The sequence below is a fragment of the Haematobia irritans genome, chromosome 5 (assembly GCF_050003625.1).
Source record: "Haematobia irritans isolate KBUSLIRL chromosome 5, ASM5000362v1, whole genome shotgun sequence".
In the NCBI taxonomy this organism is placed as follows: Eukaryota; Metazoa; Arthropoda; class Insecta; order Diptera; family Muscidae; genus Haematobia; species Haematobia irritans.
The window spans coordinates 5005534-5027529 of NC_134401.1; the positions used below are offsets into that span (position 1 = coordinate 5005534).

The following is a 21996-nucleotide window of genomic DNA, read 5'->3' on the forward strand; positions in this document are numbered from 1 at the left end:
GAAGTCTCAGTGATTTAATAACGACCAAAATCTCGGCGATTGAAGTGCAAATCGAGTGGTCCGTAGTTCAAATACATACCGATGAAATTATACACCAAAGTCTATGTTGTTGATCTGCAACTGAAGGTCGACGATTCAATGGTTAAATAGCAGTCCGCAGACCGAAGTCAGCAGTTGATCGGCAGACCGAAGTCACAGTGGTGAATCTTCAGATCGAAGTCTGAACAGCAGACTGAAGCAACTGTAGGAATGTAAACTGAAGTCTCTGCATCTCAACTGAAGATTAAAGTGATTGATTTGTAGACCGAAGTCTCCGTGGATAATCTTTAGATCGAGGTCTCTGTGATCGAGGTTAGTGATTAAACAACAGGTGAAGTATCTGTGGACTACAGACGAAAGTCTGAATGACTCAACTAAAGATCAAAATCTCAGCGATTGAAGTGCAAATGCATACCGAGGTCTCAATGATTGAATTGTAGTTTGAAATCTCAGTTAATGATTTGTAGACTAAAGTCTCAGTAGTTGAACTGCAACTGAGGACCGAAGTCTGCTGGAACTATAGGTCTTAGTGACTGGAGTGAAGGCAGAAGTCTCACTGGTTAAATAGCAGACCAAAGAAACATTACTTGAACGGCAAATCTAAGTCTTAGTGGGGAATCTTCAGATCGAATTTGGCATACTGAAGTACCTTTGGACTGTCGACTTATGTATCTAAAGTGAAGACCCCAGTCTCAGTGATTGAACTGCAAATTGAATTGTCAGTAGTTGGAATACAGGTCAAAGTCTCAGTGATTGAATTTCAGAGAGAGGTATTGTGGACTGCTGAGTGATGTCTTTGTAACTCAACAGAAGACCGAAGTCTCAGTAGTTGAACTGAATTGTAAACTTAGTGATTATATTTGTCGTTTCTCCGGAAACTGTCGTTTGTCCGATTTATAGTCATTCCAACTTGTTAATCTTTGGTAGATTCTTAATTGTCGGTGCCATATGTTGCCTACCCCCCATCGCCATAACAATCCTTCGCATGCATAACAATTGAGATGATTTTTATTGTCTGACCCCTGGCCATTGGTCGATTGCCATTATAAAGGTGGCCTTTATCCAGAGGTATTCGTGCATTGTTTAGTTGTTAATTTCAAGCATTTTTTACAATTTATCGGCGATAATGATTTTATGGCTTATAGCCTCCAGATCGGTAAACTGATTTCATAGTTTAACCAAGGATAGATTGATTTTTCTAGGCATTTGGTTCGTTTTTTTGTTTTATAAATTGCAATTCCTTTTGGCTATGGCTCCTCGTGAGTTATTCAAAGAACACCCGAGACCCTTGACCATGGTACACGGTTGCAGTCACTTTGGCAATTCTCACTCAGTTGTTTTGATTGCTTGCCCCGAAATGCAGCAGAATAATAGCTGTGACAGGGCTTTAATACTGGATTGGGATTGCGCTTTTGCTTTTACAAAGTAACGATGATACTGAGACAACCAACGCCATTCCCAATCGCCGCCTTTGGAGGTGTACGCTGTCCATGATATCTACTTCGTGTTGTTTGCAATTTTCTGCTTATCAGGAGTTACAATTAATATGCTTTGCCTTGGAAATCGACCAGAATGACGAAGGATGAAGGGCTTGAAGGCAACGAAAAGATCAGAGATGAGGAATGATTCCCTTTGGCTTTTGCTGATTACTACGTTTCTTTGTTTGTCCTTTTCTCGTTACATTTCATGTTTGGCACTTTGATTTACTTGATAGCTTGCTTCATTGATGGAAGAAGCTGCCAGAGAGTTGGAAATTCTTGGCAAGGATGTTCGATGTTCATTTCATTCCAATTTCATTTACGTAGATTGTCCATGGCTGAGCGTAACCAAAGCGAATATGGAAAAACTTATCTAAAGTGGATTTGTAACGTAGTTTTAAAGGATTGTGAGAAAAAACCTGAACTCAACGTAGAGATGATTTTCGAAAATGCTCCATTGGCCCAAGATAGTTCACATAAGATATGGAAACAAGCTTGTGTCTGTGTATTGTGTGTAGGTCTATGAGCTTACTTCCACAGATTGTTGGTAATTATTTACTTTGTGTTGTGTGAGATAAGGCTTTAAATATGTTTTTCAAGGATATTAAAATGATTGTAATGGGTGGTATGCAATGAAACGAGGATTAAGATAGTATGAGAATATGTGTTTGCCTTTCAGATTGGCTTTTATCTTTAGCCGGAGATAATCTTTTGCCAAAAGGGAGTTGTATCCTTGACCACAGGCATTGTCGAATAGGATGACCCGTTTTTTTTTTTGTTTTTCACATTGTACACTGAGTAGTTGTAATGGCAAATGATGACGAAAATGTATGTGTGAATAAAATTCAGAATCAATTATAGTATGGGGTCATCGAGAAGGAACTTTAAGTCTCAATTTCAAGGTGGACGACCAAGGTAGAGCAGCTCACTCCACAAAGAGGCCACAAGTCATTGACAAGACTATAGTTTTTTCTTTTGTTATTTACTTTTAGGGGGCTTCCTCTCTCATATTTGGGTTCATGCTCCATCATCCTTGGGTTCGTGCTCCATTTTTAGTCTATCGCTGTCTCATTTAGTTATAAAGGTTTATAGATTTTGTCTCATATATTGATTGTTGAATTGCGATCAAGTGATCTTACCAAAGTTAGCGCTATTTGGCCTATAACACCTCATGAAGTGTAAGAAAAAGTGAAGGAACTGAAATAATATAGAGTGTAGTCCATTTACTAGACCTGACCTGGATCCTGAATGTGAAATCGGTTAAGTAGTCCAGAAGTGGTCGTCCTCGTAAACTTTCCGAAGCGAATGAACGATTGTACGTGAAGTGAAAAATTCAAAGTTCAATGCATATACGATTGCTAAAAGTACCGTTGAATATTCAGGAATTACAGTAACTCCGCGGAAAATACGAAATGTTTGGAAAAAACAGGATTTCCATGCCAGATCAGGAAAAACCCCATATTCAGTGTTGCCAGTATTGGGGATTTTTCCCCAAATCGGGAATATTTTTTCGTGGATGGGGACAAAATTTTTGAGTTGGGGACTTGGGGATTTGGTGGGGAATTTCCACAAATTTGGGGATTTTTGTGGGGAATTTTCGATATTTGTTCAGTATACGAGTAATTATCACAGTAAGAACTATGGTTTATATGAAATTCTTTACATGCTTAAAAAAGAGGCTTAAAGAAGTACAGAGATTCTCAAAAATATAAAAAAACTTTCCTCCTCTTTATTCCACGGAATTTATTTGGGTGGCTCAAGAGCTTCTTTAAAATTTACTCTTTTTCCTAAGAAATTTTTTACTATTGTGAAATTATTTCGTAAGGACTCATATGCGTACATCACTGATTTTGAACATGTATCCCATAACCCGCACATACAGAGTAGAGTTCATATCAGACAGCAACGCATTTTGATCGATAAGTCAATTTTATTTCTTGACTATATGTTGACCGAACTCCCATTTTTATTTCTCGAGCGAGGATTTGCATAAGATGACTCTTTATACCAATAATTAACTCTGATGGGGGCTGGTATCGGATATTTTGAGCACCCATCTCCTGGCTTTGTGTTTTGAAATCTTCATTCAATTGCACATTTTTATTTTATTTAAAATGTTTTTTTTTTTTTTTTTAAATTTTGTACGGATTTTCTACAGCAGAGTCTATTCTTTTACTTTTTTTTCAAAAAACTTGCCAAAAGTTTCTTGGGGATTTTTATTGGGAATTTTAAATTAAATTGGGAATTTTTGGGGATAAAAGCGATCCATTTTGGGGACAAGAGCTCGGAAAATACTGGCAACACTGCCCATATTTCAAAGAAAAAAAGAAACCTAAGGTTGGAGTTCGCAAAAAAAGTTTGTGAATAAAAGTTTGTGTATGTTAGATTTCGGACGTACGCAATTTTTCCTGATGAAAGCAAATAAAACCTCTTTAGGAGCGACGTAGTTCTTTGTACAACAGTCCATTTACCAGGGTAGTACAGGATTTCATATAACTGAGCAGTTCCTGGGACCTGAATGTGAAACCGGTTAACTAGCCCAGAAGTGGTCCTCCTCGCAAACTTTCTGACGCGAATGAACGATCAATGCACCTACAACCGCTAAAATTTCCCTAAACCATTCTGGAATTTCAGTAACTCCGCCGACAATACGAAATGTTAGGTTAGGTTAGGTGGCAGCCCGATGTATCAGGCTCACTTAGACTAGTCAGTCCATTGTGATACCACATTGGTGAACTTCTCCCTTATCACTGAGTGCTGCCCGATTCCATGTTAAGCTCAATGACAAGGGACCTCCTTTTTATAGCCGAGTCCGAACGGCGTTCCACATTGCAGTGAAACCTCTTAGAGAAGCTTTGAAACCCTCAGAAATGTCACCAGCATTACTGAGGTGGGATAATCCACCGCTGAAAAACTTTTTGGTGTTCGGTCGAAGCAAGAATCGAACCCACGACCTTGTGTGTGCAAGGCGGGCATGCTAACCATTGCACCACGGTGGCTCTCCCAGCGCACAAAAATGAGGTTTGGCAAACAGATTTCAATTCTATCAAAATAGTTATCCAAATCATTCTGCAATGACTTCTATACAATTGTCCAAACCCTTGACTTCTGTACCCCTCCACAACCACTGGACCTCAACTACATTGAGCCCTTCTGGTGTCACCTGAACAAAAAAATCATATCTCATGAGTTCACAAACAAAAGTCGTTTATGAAAAATCCTTCAGTGGTGATCGAAGTCTGAACGACAGTATCTTTGGACTGTAGACTGATGTATAACTCAATTGAAGACCTCAGTCTTAATAGTAGTTGAAAAATAGATCAAAGTCCCAGTGATTGAATTTCAAACCGAAGTATCTTTAGATTGCAGGCTGAAGTCTTTGTAACTCAACAAAAGAACGAAATCTCTTCGATTGATTTGTAGACCGAAGTCTTCGTAGTTAAACTCTATCTCAGTTATTGCAATGCAATACATTAATAAATTACATATTTGATACATGTCGAAAACTTTTTTGGGCCACTGTATATGTCTTAACTAATTTGCTTATAAAGGGAATGGTTGTAATCAGTTTTATCTCAATATCTATTTCATTCATCTAAGTTCTTCATATTCCAACACAATTTTTTGAAATGCTTCCTTCCTATTTTCAAAAAGACTACCAATGTTATACAGGTCCCATAGCTCGTTATGGGTATAATTTGATAGGAACAAAAAGACCATATCCTTCAATTGTCCTCATTGACATTTAATTCTGGGAAACGTATAGTGTTGGGCATCATTTAGTTGTGTAAAAAGACGACTAAAAGGCCAGGACTGAAAAATTTGAAATTACTTTTAGACTTATTTTGATGACTCTGCAAGAGACATACCTTTGTAGTATGTGCTAGAGATGTTCGCCTTTTTTACAATACAAAATAATCGATAAGGGAATATTCTAGATAATTAGAAATTGTTACAAAACATCGTAAATTTACTAGCCATTATATTTATCCTTGAAAATTTTTCTTCCATTCCATTAATGAAAACCTTGGATCAAACTTTAAGCATCAAATTCAGTTTCTATTTTTGATTGTGGGTGATGGTGTAATATAACGTTCATTAAATTAGACGAATTTCTTGTATAATTTCATATAAAAAATAAAAATATCTTTAATTTTTTGTTTGCATTTTCTTCCATGTTAATTTGTTCACTTATGTATTTTATTCATCTCTTTTACAGGCAAAAGTGTCCTTGCTCCACCATCTCCACCCAAAGATGCCCCCGGCGAAATGGGTAAACCAGTAACATTGCCACTCAATATGACCGAAGAAATGAAAAAGGCCGTCGATGATGGTTGGCAAAAGAATGCCTTCAATCAATATGTCTCGGATATGATATCCGTTCATAGGACATTACCAGATCCCAGAGATGCTTGGTAAGTAATGGATTGTAAGAGGAAAAATAAAAACCAAAAAACCGCCAACCACTTGATAATCTGTACCATATCAGAAAAAAAAAATCTTTTTTTAATGGATTTATACCAAACAAAAGGGAGTCAAAACTCATTTAATTAAATGACCCTATTCCATAATAGGTTTTCGAATCCTTTTACTCTCCAGGCAGTTAATTTTGACATATGTTCGTAAAACACTTTAAAAGTGTTCGCCTAGATGGGAAACTATAAATTTTTAAATTGCTAAAATACCAGTTGTTAAAAAAAATAACAATATTGAAAACAATCCTGCAAGCATGCATCGCCTATTAATGCTGGACAGAAGAGGGATCGTATTTTAGATATCAGATGGTGCGTAATGAAAATCCAAATTCCTATAGTTTTTCATAATTCGCACAATGCAAACCCAGCAATAAAAATCAGTTAGAAAACCAAAAGAAGGATATTAAATAAGGTGTTTAGTAGAGAAATATGTGAGGTTGGGGAATCCAAAAACAGCTGTCTTCTCGCCAGTTTGGACTCAATTTTTATTTTTTCCAAAAAAAAAACATAAAAAGCCCAGAAAAAACTCTCATTACCTTATAATATTGGAGGTAACTTAGTGTAAAATATGTATACAATGACTGTTAAATGGAAATCGTGCAATGGGGTATTCTAAAGGGTGATACGGTCAAAATTTGGTCAAGGGAAAACGGGTGTAAATCGGTGAAATCGTTTATTTAAAAAATCAAATTAAATTTCTTTTTCAAGTTCAATTAGTATAAAATTCAGGAAAAATATTCAGTTAGGCTTTCGCTTTTCCAAATCCGAATTGCCGGGCCTCACGCTTGACACCTGCCATCAGATTTTGTACAGCCACCTTGTCCACCTTCTACGCCGCAGAAAGCCAGTTTGCCTTGAACTGCTGCTCGTCCTTAGCAGTTTTTTGGTCTTCTTTAGGTTCCGCTTGACAATAGCCCAGTATTTCTCAATTGGGCGGAGCTCTGGCGTGTTGGGAGGTTCCTTGTCCTTGGGAACCACCTGCACGTTGTTGGCGGCGTACCACTCCATGGCCTTTTTACCGTAATGGCAAGATGCCAAATCCGGCCAAAACAGTACGGAACAACCGTGTTTCTTCAGGAAAGGCAACAGACGTTTATTCAAACACTCTTTCACGTAAATTTCTTGTTTGAAAGTCCCGGAAGCTATGAAAATGCTGCTTTTCAAGCCACAGGTACCAGATATTTCTTTGCGAACTTTAAAAGTTGTATGTGCTTGAAAATATCTGCTACCTTTCCCCTTCCTTTTGCCGTATAAAACTCCTGTCCCGGAAGCTGCTTGTAGTCGGCTTTGACGTAGGTTTCGTCGTCCATTACCACACAGTCAAACTTCGTCAGCATCGTCGTCTACAGCCTCCGGGATCGCGCTTTGGCCGTCGTATTTTGTTTATCATCGCGATTTGGAGTCACTACCTTCTTATAAGTCGATAGTCCGGCTCGTTTTTTGGCTCGATGCACGGTTGTAGACGATACACCCAGCTTATTTGCGGCATATCGGAGAGAGAGGTTAGGGTTTCGCTTGATACTACCGGCAACTCTCTTTGTCGTCTCAGCGGCTTCCGGTTTTCGATTTCCCCCCGATCCAGACTTCCTGGCTGTCGACAAACGTTCCGCAAACACTTTAATTGCATTTGTAACGGTTGATTTGGCAACTTTTATCGATTTTGCCAGCTTTGCGTGCGAGTAGCTCGGATTTTCGCGATGCGCGAGCAAAATTTTGATACGCTGCTCTTCTTGTTTGGACGGCATTTGACACACCTTCAAAATGAGGGGTGTTCAGGTTTTTTAAATGCAAAATTGAAAGAAATACGTCAAGTTTATATTGACAACATTTTGACCATATCACCCTTTAGGGGGCCGCCGAAGTGCAATGGGTTCAAATCCTGCTTCGACCGAAAACCAAAAGTTTTTCAGCAGTGGTTTATCCCCTCTCAGTAATGCTGGTGACATTTCGAAGGGTTTCAAAGCTTCTCGAACTGCATAGAAAAAAATTTCACGAACATATTTCCTATTAAAATTTTAATTAATTTTAAAAAATATTCAATTAAAAATTTAATTGATTCAACAAATTTTTTAATTGAAACAAAAATCAATTACAAAAATTAATCGGTTGAATTGAATCAGTGTGTGGTTTCACTGAAATATGAAACGTCGTTCGGTTATAAAATGGAGGTCCCTCGTCTTTGAGCTTAATGTAGAATCGGGTAGCACTCAGTGATAAGAGAAAAGTTCACCACTGTGGTATCACAATGGACTGAACAGTCTAAGCGAGCTTGAAATATCGGGCTGCCACTGTATCTAACCTAACCGAAGAGCGTAATCTAGGAAGAAAGTAGTTCTCTTCATCATTACCAAGAGCTAAATAGTAAGCGTAGAGGGAATATAAGAAAATGAATCTAGTTTTCGGGAAATAAATTAAAAAAAAAATATTTGATACGTGCACAGAAAATATCATCCAAATATTTCCAATTAAAAAATTGATTGAAGTTGAGCATTTTTCCAAATATTAAATTAATTGAAGACGGAAGACTAAGTCAAGTAAAAAAAAATGATTGAAAAAGTTTTTAAACTAAAATTTTTTTCCGACAAACAATTTTTTAATCAAACTAAAAACGCTAAGTCAGTTAAGAAAGCAATTAAAAGTAGTTACACTCAAAAAAAATTGAACTCTCTATTTCACTAAAGCCAAATTAACTTTATTTTAGTTCATGGAATGATTATGTTTGGAGAAAGTTTCCTTTACTCTAATAATTTTTTGTTTAAGTTAGTTAAATTAACTAAAACCGAGGAAAAAACTAAACTCAAATGAAGCATAATGATTAACTAAATTCGTACCTTCCACAAAATAGTTCAGAATTTCTTTAAATTTGTAAATTTTACCAAAAATGTGTCCATCATGAACTTCGTATATCACTAAAGACATTCTTGCAATTTTGAACTCCAAGTTTTTCCTTCAAACTACAAAATTTTCTTTAACAAGTGAAAAAACTTAGTTATATCTAATAAATTTTCTTGAATTTGTCGAAAAATATTTACTTATTTTTATGACATCGGCGTGATGCCAACGTTTGTAATACTGGTTAGTTAAAATTTTCTATAAATATTCAAAATTTTCTAAAATTAACGGAAAGTTTTCTTCCTGGTGGGTTCACTGTTTTTTCAGTGTACGTTTTAAATGAAAAAATTAATTAAGTTTTGCAATCAACATCTATTAAATTTTTAATTGAATCAATTATTAGTATTGTTTTAATGTCCAATTAAATCTGTGATTGATACTATCATTTTCGTGGTTAAATTGAATTTTAATTAATTAAATTCCATTCAATTAAAATTAATATAATTAAATAAAGTTGTATTTAATGTTAAATTAATTTAATTGAACAAAATTATATTTAATTTTATTTTCTTAATTTAATTATTTTATCGTAATTTAAATTTTATTATAAGTTTAAAGTATTTAAAAAACATAATATTTTATATTGCTATGTTAAGAAAATGTGTATACCAAAAGTTCGCTGGGTTATAATGCTATTATCGATAAATGAAATATGCCTGCCATATCTTCGAAGTAATATTTTTCAAGTTTTTTTAGCGGCTTTTTAAATATTTCTCTTTAAAGTTAAGCTTTTTTCGTTAGCAAGCAAGTGCCCTCTTTCATGGCCTCTTTTCTCGTTTTACAGGTGTAAAGAGCCCGGACGTTATCTTCAAGATCTACCGGCAACTGATGTAATTATTTGCTTCCACAACGAGGCGTGGTCCGTGCTGCTACGTACGGTGCATTCAGTCTTTGATCGTTCACCTGAACATTTGATAGGCAATGTAATACTGGTAGATGACTACTCCGATATGCGTAAGTATCTCCAGCTATCCAACAATCAATAACCATAATGATGATGATGATGATGGTGGGCTGGTAGGCCATAAGGTGCCAGATATTGTCCAGTAGAATGACGATGACGTTGTATGACGTCGCGTATGAAGATGATGATGGGAAAATAATATCAAGATGTTGTTGAGCCATGGCTGCCAGTGTCAGTTTTTTCAGTTTAGTATGCCTCGGAGTGAGTGTGTGTGTTGTTGGTATGCAGGACATTGAGCCAAGCAAACCACGCGATGTGATTATGTTCTGGTATTGTCTGGAAACGTGATTGATTGCTGCACGTGTCTGGCATGACAAAAAATTCTAGTACTACCAGCTCAACCAGCACAAGCAGCATTCCCATCATTGCCCACTCAACAATCTCAGCTATTTGTAATTCCCCAAACCTCTTACTGGCAATTCCACCTGCACCACCTGGTCCCATTACATGGTTTAGACAGTCCCATCCACCTTTATGTAATGCTTTACTCCCCTAACCACTACTAGTGGCCAATAACTTCTTTTGTTTATTCTGATTTGTTCCCTTCCCCCATTGGGAATTTCTTTTTGCTTCCTTCATTCACAGCCCATACGAAAAAACAATTGGAAGAGTATTTTGCCGCATATCCAAAGGTTAAAATTCTACGTGCACCAAAGCGTGAAGGTTTGATACGCGCTAGACTACTCGGAGCACGCCATGCCACATCGCCGGTTTTGACGTATTTGGATTCACATTGTGAATGCACTGAAGGTAAGTAACAGAATGACAATGATGATTTGTTTTGAGTGTGTTTTTTGTTGGCTTCACTTTGTGACGGCTGTATAGGTAGAAAGAAGGTCTACAGATGACGTTACCAAAGGCCTTTGAAGAAGACAAATGTAGGTTGTAGTGTTGCCATTAGTTTAAATAAACAATAAATATTTCCTAGAAATGAAATTCTGAATAACTAAATGGAAGGATTTTCCCGTAATTTTAGGCTCTTTTATATACAGTGAAACCTCTTAAATTCTGACACTCTGAAAACCGGACACCTGCCAGACGTGGACAGTTGTCTGGGGACGTTTGCTACACACAAAAAAAAATTTTCTGATTCAATCACGAAATTAATTGATCCAATTAATTTTTAATTGAAATGTCTTCAATCACAGAAATGATAGTATCAATTAAAAAATTAATTGAAGGTCAATTAAAAGGTTAATTGATCCAATTAAATATTTAATTGATACTATTAATTTGTGTGATTGATTTTTATTTCAATTAAAAAATTTGTTAAATCAATTAAATTTTTAATTGAATATTTTTTAAAACTCAATTAAAATTTTAACTGGAAAATTTTTCGTGAAATTTTTTTTCTGTGTATTAACACATCAAAATTAATTCTCATACCTGGACACCTCTCAAATGTGGACAAAATAGAGGCGACTGGGGGTGTCCACCTTTCAGTGGTTTCATTGTATTCAGTATATTGTAATGCAACAGTCATGAATTTTATATACAACAAATTTAACAGGTACTGTATCCGATTTGTGGATTACTTTTTGTTTTTGTTTTTTTTTTTTTTTTTTTGAGTGTATATATAAATAAATAAAGAAAAATTAAGTATGTATCTCATATAAAATAATACATCTACACCTTCTTCACTCTGCTATCGTATATCGGGAATGTTTTCACTGAAAGTAAAATTTTGGGGACATTTTCAGCCAAGATTATGTTTCGGGATTTTCATATATTTTTTGTGAATTCAGGATGTCAAAGTAAAAGAAGTCCGAAATTAATAAGGTGTTTAAGGGATTGAAATGTTGTATTGTTGGCGGTATATACCTGGTTTCGAGGACATTTATAATGAATACAAACTTCGGGGACACTTTCTACAAATGCCAAGGATAAAAACCACGTGTCGCCAAAAATTGATTTTTATTATAAATTTTGGGGACATGCATAAGTGATTTCGGGGTCATAAACTATGAATAAAAACTTCAGTGAAATGTTCTACAGATTCCAAAGTTGGAGAAATCCCTGTCCTTAAAAATTTATTTTCAGTACAAATTTTGGGGACATGCATACTTGGTTTCGGGGACATTTAATGTGAATGCAAAATTTGGGGACATTTTCTACAAAAGCTAAAGTAAAGGAAATGCGAAATTAAAAAGTTTTCAATGGGATATATACCTGGTTTCGAGGATATTTATTATGAATAAAAACTTTGGGGACATTTTCTACAAATGCCAAAGATAAAGAAATCTGTATCCACAAAAATTACTTTTTGTTACAAATTTTGGAGACAAAAAAATTTCACGAAAATTTTTCCAATTAAAATTTTAATTGAGTTTTAAAAAATATTCAATTCAAAATTTAATTGATTCAACAAATTTTTTAATTGAAACAAAAATCAATCACAAAAATAATAGTATCAATTAATTTTTTAATTGGATCAATTAACTTTTTAATTGACCTTCAATTAATTTTTTAATTGATACTATCATTTCTGTGATTGAAGACATTTCAATTAAAAATTAATTGGATCAATTTCGTGATTGAATCAGAAAATTTTTTTTTGTGTGTACAAATGCCAAAGGTAAAGAAATCTTTATCCACAAAAATTACTTTTTATTACAAATTTTGGAGACACTATGAATACAAACTTCGGGGACATTTTCTACAAATGCCAAAAGTGGGACTTTTGATATAAATGCAAACATCAGGGAATTTAATTTAATGTGAATACAAACTTCGAGGACATTTTTACACATACCAAAGTAAAATATATTACGAATATTTCTTTACATATATTGGGAACATATCGAAGATATTTAATATCGAAGATATTTACTATGCATATCAAACTTCGGGGACATTTTCTAAAAATGTAAAAGTTAAAATTGAAAGAAAATTTTTAAGTCGAAGTTTGAGGACATTTTAGTGGTTGCAAAAATATACCGCTAACTATAATTTCTCTAAAAACAGACCAATTTTGAGCTGGATAAACTAACCAAATGGATAGTCCATTTTCAGTTTTAAGGCCTCCATTTATATGGCCTGAAGAAAACCGACATGATCATCTATTTCTTTCCACATAATGTGTCCACCACTGTCATTCATCCTCTGGTAGCAACTAAACTATTTAGTATCACTAACTGGTTGCAGTAGTTTTGCCTACTTCTAAATCATTTGCATAGATATACATGCTCCTGTTTGGGTTACCTGTCCCTTGAGTACTCGGTGTGTAATTGTTTTGGTTAAACAAATGAAAACTTAACTAAATGAGGTTAAATGTGGTGACCAGTAAGCAAACTTTACCTGCAACTTGCTTTTACCAATATTGTTTCTCTTTTTGTGGTCTCTGGCCGGCTGGTGTTGATTAAACAATTTTCACGTGTCCCTGGATTTGTGTGAATGCATCAAATGGGTAGACATAGTCCTAACGTAGCACGTCTAATCAATTGGAAATGAAATAATGAATTATTCAAATTCAATTTGCATTTGGATTAGGACAGGGAAAGAGAGAGAGGAGTGTAACACAATCAAGCGAACATACAATCCAAGATCACATACCAAATTTTGTCTTGGACCACTTCAATCAGAGGGTGAAGGTGAAACCTTTAAAATTTATCTTTATTTTGATAGATGCCTATAGTGCGAATTAGTGCGAACAAGACTTCAGTGAGTCAAACATAACTGAATGACTCAATTGCTGGTTGACTACCCAATTATATATTTATGCTAACATTTATTTGAAGAGTCTACTGTTCTCCAACGTGAATTTAATTTATAGACAATAAGATTTCTCTATAGCTTCTGGATAGGCAATTTCCATAAATTCCTGGCATAGTTATTGCAAAAAATCAATGAAGGCTTAAAATTCAATTTCCGAGTAAAAGAAAATCTCCTCTTAAAACCGATAGAATGCAATAGCAGTTAGTTGTATTCAAGTGAAGATAAATTACATAGGATTTTTATTTTAAACTCATAAGGAATATTTATGTTTTCGATATCCTGCAATAGACACACACACACAAAATGGAATTCTAAAAGGCATTGCAAAGATATGAAAACACGCACACACTTGTATATATTTCATATTCAAGGATGTGTATATACCCTCGAAGAAATGACAGTAGAATACAACCTGTAGAATCGCTAAGAATTCTATAGTAAATATGGACTATGGATTAATTTTAAAGCAAAAACCTGGTGAATTTTATATAGACTTGTCATTGTAGGTAATCAATTGGCGCTTTATGCACTACCAGTAAATGGCAGGTGAACTAGTTCACAATTTTAAGTAATTTAGACACCCTAGTTCCACAGAATACAATTACGACCCTAGTTAGCTTTAGTTAATGATACAACTCTTGTTCTGGATCTACTTAAGTAAATTGGTATTATTTACAAAATTTTGTATTTTTATAAATTTACATTGTTTTTAAACAAATTAACATATTTGAATTTTATGTACTAAGAAAAATTTTAAAAAAGTTGCCATTTATAAATCAAATATTATCGTTGTAATGCGACGGCACTAACAAAATATTTTTCACATTATTCGTTAAGTGACTCATCTTTGCATTACTGGTAATTAGTCTAATACACTAGTTCTATTTTAATCGTCTAGGCATTACCGGTAGCTAGGGAAAAAAAAATTTTTAAAAAAGTAGACATTTATAAATAGTGCGACGGCACAAAAACATTTTTATCATAATATTTGTTAAGTGACTCATTTTTGCATTACTGGTAATTAGTTTGATACACTAGTTTTATTTTAATCGTCTAAGCATTACCGGTAGCTAGGGAATTTTATAAGCAAAAATTTTTAGTAATTACTCAAACACATGTGACGAGAAGTTAGATCATGCCTTTGACATTGTAGATAAGTTCTAGACTAGTTTCGGGTTGCACCTACTGACTAGTGGCAACTGACTACTTCAATTCTTAGAGGGTATCTATACAGTTGCATATCTTTTAACATATTTATGTAAGAATATTCCCATACATTTGTGTATATACAATTCCCTCTCAGTTTGTGTATTGCTTTTAGTATGGTGTGGTATCCTAGCAACTTCACATTAAGATTCCAGGCCTGAAAAAGACCTCTGTTATAGGCAAACATCAATCATATAACGAAGACAAGAAAATTGAAAACGAAAGCAGAGATCTGCCATTTAATTCCTCATGGAAGCTTTCAAACTAAATCATTCTTCCTCAACTACAACACATTTCAAGTTGAGTTAACCTTGTTAGTTCGTTGAAATATATAAATGAATGAAAAATCTCAAAGTAGTAAATCCAAGGCTTATTATATAGGCTGCTTATATAAGACAATTCAATTCAATTTCATACATGTCAGATAGCCTTTGGTATATTTTGATGAAATTTGTTCAGAATTTTCAAAATTAAATTAATCCAATTTATTTTTAATTGACATGTATGACCATTTTTAAATAAAAAACAAGTATATACGGCCGTATATGCTTATGTACCCTCCACCATGGATTGCGTAGAAACTTCTACTGAAGACTGTCATCCACAATTGAATTACTGGGGTTGCGCTAACACTTGCCGATGGCAAGGTATCTTAAATCTTCCTAACACCGTAATATATACCACATAGTCCATACGTGGTATATATTAAACTAAAAAGGCCGATTAAATACGTATATAATTAAGTTTAAAGTTTCTATAGATATAAAATTTAGACAACATTTTCTATAGAAGTAAAATTTTGAAAAAATTTTCTATAGAAATAAAATTTTGAAAAAATTTTCTATAGAAATAAAATTTGGTAAAAATTTTCTATAGAAATAAAATTTTGACAAAATTTTCTATAGAAATAACATTTTGACAATGTTTTCCATAAAAATAAAATTTTGGTAGATTATTTTTGGCTCGAGTGGCAACCATGAATATGAACCGATATGGACCAATTATTGTGTGATTGGGGATCGGCTATATATAACTATAGACCGATATGAACCAATTTTGGCATGGATATTAGCGGCCTTATAATAACACCATGTTCCAAATTTCAACCGGATCGGATGAAGCTTGCTCCTCCAAGAGGCTCCGGAGGACAAATCTGGGAATCGATTTATATGGGGGCTATATATAATTATGGATCGATATGGACCAATTTTTGCATGGTGATAAGAGAACATATACCAACACCATGTACCAAATTTCAGCCGGATCGGATGAAATTTTCGTCTCTTAGAGGCTCCGCAAGCCAAATCGGGGGATCGGTTTATATGGGGGCTATATATAATTATGGACAAATGTGGACCAATTTTTGCATGGTTGTTAGAAACCATATACTAACAACATGTACCAAGTTTCAGCCGGATCGGATGTAATTTGGTTCTCTTAGAGGCTCCGCAAGCCAAATCGGGGGATCGATTCATATGGGGGCTATATGTAAATATAGACCGATATGGTTCATATGGGGGCTATATATAAATATAGACCGATATGGACCAATTTTTGCATGGTTGTTAGAGACCATATACTAACACCATGTATCAAATTTCAGCCGGATCGGATGAAATTTGTTTCTCTTAGAGCGATCGCAAGCCAAATTTGGGGGTCCGTTTATATGGGGGCTATACGAAAACGTGGACCGATATGGACCAATTTTTGCATGGTTGTTAGAGACCATATACTAACACCATGTATCAAATTTCAGCCGAATCGGATGAAATTTGCTTCTCTTAGAGCAATCGCAAGCCAAATTTGGGGGTCCGTTTATATGGGGGCTATACGTAAAAGTGGACCGATAGGGCCCATTTGCAATACCATCCGACCTACATCAATAACAACTACTTGTGCCAAGTTTCAAGTCGATAGCTTGTTTCGTTCGGAAGTTAGCGTGATTTCAACAGACGGACGGACGGACATGCTCAGATCGACTCAGAATTTCACCACGACCCAGAATATATACATTATGGGGTCTAAGAGCAATATTTCGATGTGTTACAAACGGAATGACAAAGTTAATATACCCCCATCCTATGGTGGAGGGTATGAAAAGTGTTGTTCCCCCAGGACAACGCACCGTGCCAGAAGTCATTAAGAACGATGGCAAAAATTCATGAATTGGGCTTCGAATTGCTTCCCCACCCACCGTATTCTCCAAATCTGGCCCCCAGAGACTTTTTCTTGTTCTCAGACCTCATAAGGATGCTCGCAGGGAAAAAATTTAGCTGCAATGAAGAGGTGATCGCCGAAACTGAGGCCTATTTTGAGGCAAAACCGAAGGAGTACTACCAAAATGGTATCAAAAAATTGGAAGGTCGTTATAATCGTTGTATCGCTCTTGAAGGAAACTATGTTGAATAATAAAAACGAATTTTGACAAAAAAATGTGTTTTTCTTTGTTAGACCGGGGACTTATTAGCCAACCTGTTAGTTTTTGTGATCTCGTCTTTGTTTTGAAAATCTATTGAAATTAAATTTTAATTGAAAACAAACAAAAAAACAATTTATGATATTTTCTTCTGGGTATGTTGATATCTTCGACTTACGTACCCCTCTTTGATTCCTTTGAATTCATTTTCTAGGCCACAATCAAATCGAAAATCGTTTGCACATAGTTCTAATGCTTTAGTGATTAGATTTTTATATGCCAAGCAATTCGAAATTATTTTCACTATCGTTAGCCAGGCGTTAAATGTCAACAACAAAAGAAACAGAAATTGAATGCCAACCAACACAAATGAATGGGCCTATGAATGAATTCTTAATTGTTATGAATAATTCATTAATCGGCATTTGCTTAAATTCTTACTCCATAGGATGGCTGGAACCATTGCTGGATCGCATCGCTAGAAATTCAACGACCGTAGTATGTCCCGTTATCGATGTCATTGACGATACAACATTGGAATATCATTATCGCGATTCAGGTGGAGTTAATGTTGGTGGCTTCGATTGGAATTTGCAATTCAATTGGCATGCAGTACCCGAAAGGGAGAAGAAACGCCATAAGGTAAGTCACTTAGGCCATGCTAGGCTGTATTCTTTTCACGGATGAATGTCTTTCTTTTTTTTATTATTTTATTTATGTGGGTTTATGTTTGCTTTGGTTTTAATTGATTTTTACTGGTGGGTAATTTCAAATGCCAATCTTTTAGAGATGTGTGCTACCAGGTGATGTCATCAATTATTTCCAATAGGTTTTTAAGTCTTTTAAGATTTTGTTTTGAATTATATTTCCATTGGATATTACAAACCTTTAAGGCCCCCTCCCCAACAACAATAACAAATTAAATGTTTTATAATCCTTGAAAGCCATAAAAATGCCTTTGGAATGAAAAATTGGAAAAAAGGATTCAATTGCCTTACTGTCAATTTATTTATTTAGCTTGTGTGGTGAAATGATATTTCCCCAATGGGGAGCAAGAGTCTGGTGGCATATAGGTATTCCAATCAACAGAGACCTTTTCTCTTCTAGGTCCAAATATATTTTTTTATTATACAGCTTTAGCTTTAAATCAACCCACCCATATCTCCATCCCAGTGTGAGAACAACCAATAACTCAGTGGTAAAAATTTTATTCAAGTTTTAGTACCATAAAATAAGGTTTATTTTTACTACTACGAGTATCATTTAATGTATTGGGATACCTACGTTTATACCATAGATATGTATAGATAGTACACATATCTGTATGTGTACATGTATATATATAAAAAATTCTATTGTATATCCTAGGGATGCACAGTGGGTTTCTATGGAGGTTTGTTACATTAGAAATTTGGGAGGTATGACATTCAGTCCATGGAGATACCACCTATTACTTATAGGAATTTCAAGGTTTTAAGGTTTAACTCGCCCAATAATAATCTACAAAAATCTTAGGCCTAATTCAGGTCCTTTGAAGGTTAAGCCAATTGGGTAATTATCAACAGATAGTGAGGCCTGCCCAGCGAGCAAGTATGAATTAGTCTTGAGAATTACTTTGAATGAAACCTAATTCTTAAATAGATATCTGGCTTTCTGTAAAACCTCATACGATTTAGAAATCTCTGAGAATAACAAAAAGTGTAGTAATTTAGAACAATTTTCAACCGATTAAATTCACAACTTTCCCACCTAATTTCTAATCCTATCGTAGCTATTAAACCAACATAAAAGAAGAACTTCATTCTCAGCTCAGTAATTACATTTCAAATTTTCCTTCAATTTAAAATTCAAACTTAATTTTCTTCCACTATCTTATCTCTAATCTTAGCATTTAATATTTAGTACTGCACTTAGCCCACTGTTTATATCTCAGGCACCTTAAATTTTTATGACATTTTCGGTTTATGTGTCCACGACGAGATTGGGATCAATGGATAAATGTTTGAAATGTTTGGTAGTTGGTGATGGTTTTTGGGTTCCATTTTTTGGAGAGAGAGGGAGTGAGAGAGGGTAGGGGAGGGGGCAGATTGCGTATATTGTTAGGATCTTCTCGTGTGCTGATGGCTTTTGTTTGGTTTGCCTCCAAAGTAAGCAAAGAAAAATTAGGAATAAGAAAAACATAGAAAGAATGGCTACAAAATGTTTACACACAAAACGTGACTGGTTTTCCAAAAATAAACGACAAAACCCAAGACAAGGAATAACAAACAACACCCGCTTGTATGACACCAACAAACCAAGCAAGCAACCCACGAATCACCACCACCTCCTCTCTTGCTAAACAGGAATATTTCCCATTCATATTAAATCTCTTCGACAAATAAATGAAACCAAATTTGTGACCCTCACCTTTCGCACACTCCATCTTTTACCCACACCCCAGCAGTTTATTTCAGCTCGTTTTCTGTGGTAATTGTATCCTAAACTTCTAAGCATTTTTGGCCATAAAAGAAATTGCCCTTGAATTGGGGTTTGAATGCCGTAAAGGCAATGCTCAAGAAGATTGTAGAAGAAACCTAACAAAAAAAGTTGAACAATAAATCTCCTGGAATATCAGGACTCGCTTGAATAAAATAAAATCCCGCAAAAAATCGATTTTCGTCTATTGTCGAAATCTAGAATTCGTATTAGGGATTGATACTGGGTAACGAAGTTATCGCTGTTCAACTTTAGTGGCAAATTTGCAACTTTTTTCAAGCGGTAATACTTGTGTGCCACTTTTTTCTTGTGCCACGAAATGTGATACTTTTTAAATTTTGTTGCCATCTTTTCCTTCTTTTAAATAACATTTATTTATATTGTAAGATTTTTATACATTGTTAAGATTACGGATATGGTCGCTGTCTTCACAAATAATCGAATTTACCACTGTATTCGTAAACAATTTCGCCTTTTGTGTCAACATTTTCTCAGTGGACAAGAATTCCGCCTAAAAATATGCAACGGGAATTTTCTATAGTAGATAAACTGGATTAATATTAAATTTCAAGGGATGTTTTTAAATGAAATTGAGATTAAATGATTGTTAGGTTAGTGAGGATCTATATTTAAAAACAATTATATCACAAATCTATATAAAATATTGGTATAAATGTGTTCAATTGTTACGTTTTCTTTATGCCACTTTTCAGAAATTCTCAACTGTAATGCTGCTGGGTCATTTTGGGCGAAAGTTTTATGACTTTAACTCGTTTTTCTTGAATATGGCTGACTAGAATTGTAGTCCCTATGAAAAAGGGCTTTTCGATTTTTCAAAAACAAAGATCTTAAAGTTTGAAAATATAGTGAAACTTCTCAAACTTGGACACTCTGAAAACCGGGCACCTCCCAAATGTGGACAGTTGTTTAGGGACGTTTGCAATATTAAAAAAATAAACGTTAACCTCTCATAATTGGACACCTCCTAACTGTGGACAAAATTAAGGGACCTTTCTGAAGTTTCACTGTATGGTCATTTTCCAAAGTGTATATATATATATATATATATATATATATATATATATATATATATATATATATATATATATATATATATATATATATATATATATATATATATATATATATATATATATATATATATATATATATATATATATATATATATATATATATATATATATATATATATAATATATATATTATATATATATATATATATATATATATATATATATATATATATATATATATATATATATATATATATATATATATATATATATATATATATATATATATATATATATATATATATATATATATATATATATATATATATATATATATATATATATATATATATATATATATATATATATATATATATATATATATATATATATATATATATATATATATATATATATATATATATATATATATATATATATATAATATATATATATTTTTTTTTTTTTTGGTTTATTGGAACGTTGATTTTGACGTCATGACTTTTCGAATTTATAATGATTTTTATGGGAAGAAATATATCTCCTTTTCCTTTTAGATAGATGATTTGCACTGTTATCGTTAGAAGTCAAGTCGATTAGATTTTATTATTAGATTAGATTTTCATGAAAAAAAAACAAAAATCGACTAATGGAATATCTCTTCCATTGACAAAACACCGATTTATTTAAAAGTCGATTGACGATATTTGTATCCCTATCAGTGTTAACGTTATGTAACTTTTTCAATTTTTTCATGCGATGTGATATATTTGTGCAACTATTGTTGCTATTACCAGTTCTTTGCTATACTATGCCTCTTTTTTACTACTTTCCTTTATATTGGAAAATATTAGATCCCGATTTCCATTCAAGTTACGTATTTGACCACTTTCTTCCCATAATCTCTTAATGCTTCCAAGGGGCCATATAAACGCCTGAAAGTATACAACAATTTTTATTACCAATTAAAATTTTTATAATGGGTGAATAGGATTACCCGCCTGAAATGCCGTATTCAGGGAGGTATTTGTGGTAATCACTAGGTTAAGTAGACCTAAGATGAAAAAATGTTTTCACTATTATTAAAAAGCTGATGCAAAGACTGCTACTAGATACCATACTTTTTATACCCTCCACCATAGGATGGGAGGTATATTAACTTTGTCATTCCGTTTGTAACAATATTGCTGAAATATTGCTCTAAGACCCCATAAAGTATATATATTCTGGGTCGTGGTGAAATTCTGAGTCGATCTGAGCATGTCCGTCCCTCCGTTCGTCCGTCCGTCTGTTGAAATCA

General features: G+C 34.1%; 1 protein-coding gene across 3 annotated transcripts in view; it reads left to right on the forward strand.

The window, feature by feature from the left end:
• The window catches only part of Pgant9 (polypeptide N-acetylgalactosaminyltransferase 9), a 270158-nt gene that overhangs the window by 162503 nt on the left and 85659 nt on the right, over positions 1–21996 (forward strand). For all 3 annotated transcript variants that reach the window (XM_075312576.1, XM_075312578.1, XM_075312577.1), the window contains 4 exons: positions 5737–5932; positions 9669–9838; positions 10434–10598; positions 17633–17826. In XM_075312576.1, coding sequence (XP_075168691.1) covers positions 5737–5932; positions 9669–9838; positions 10434–10598; positions 17633–17826 — 725 coding nt within the window. The remainder of the gene's footprint in view (positions 1–5736; positions 5933–9668; positions 9839–10433; positions 10599–17632; positions 17827–21996) is intronic.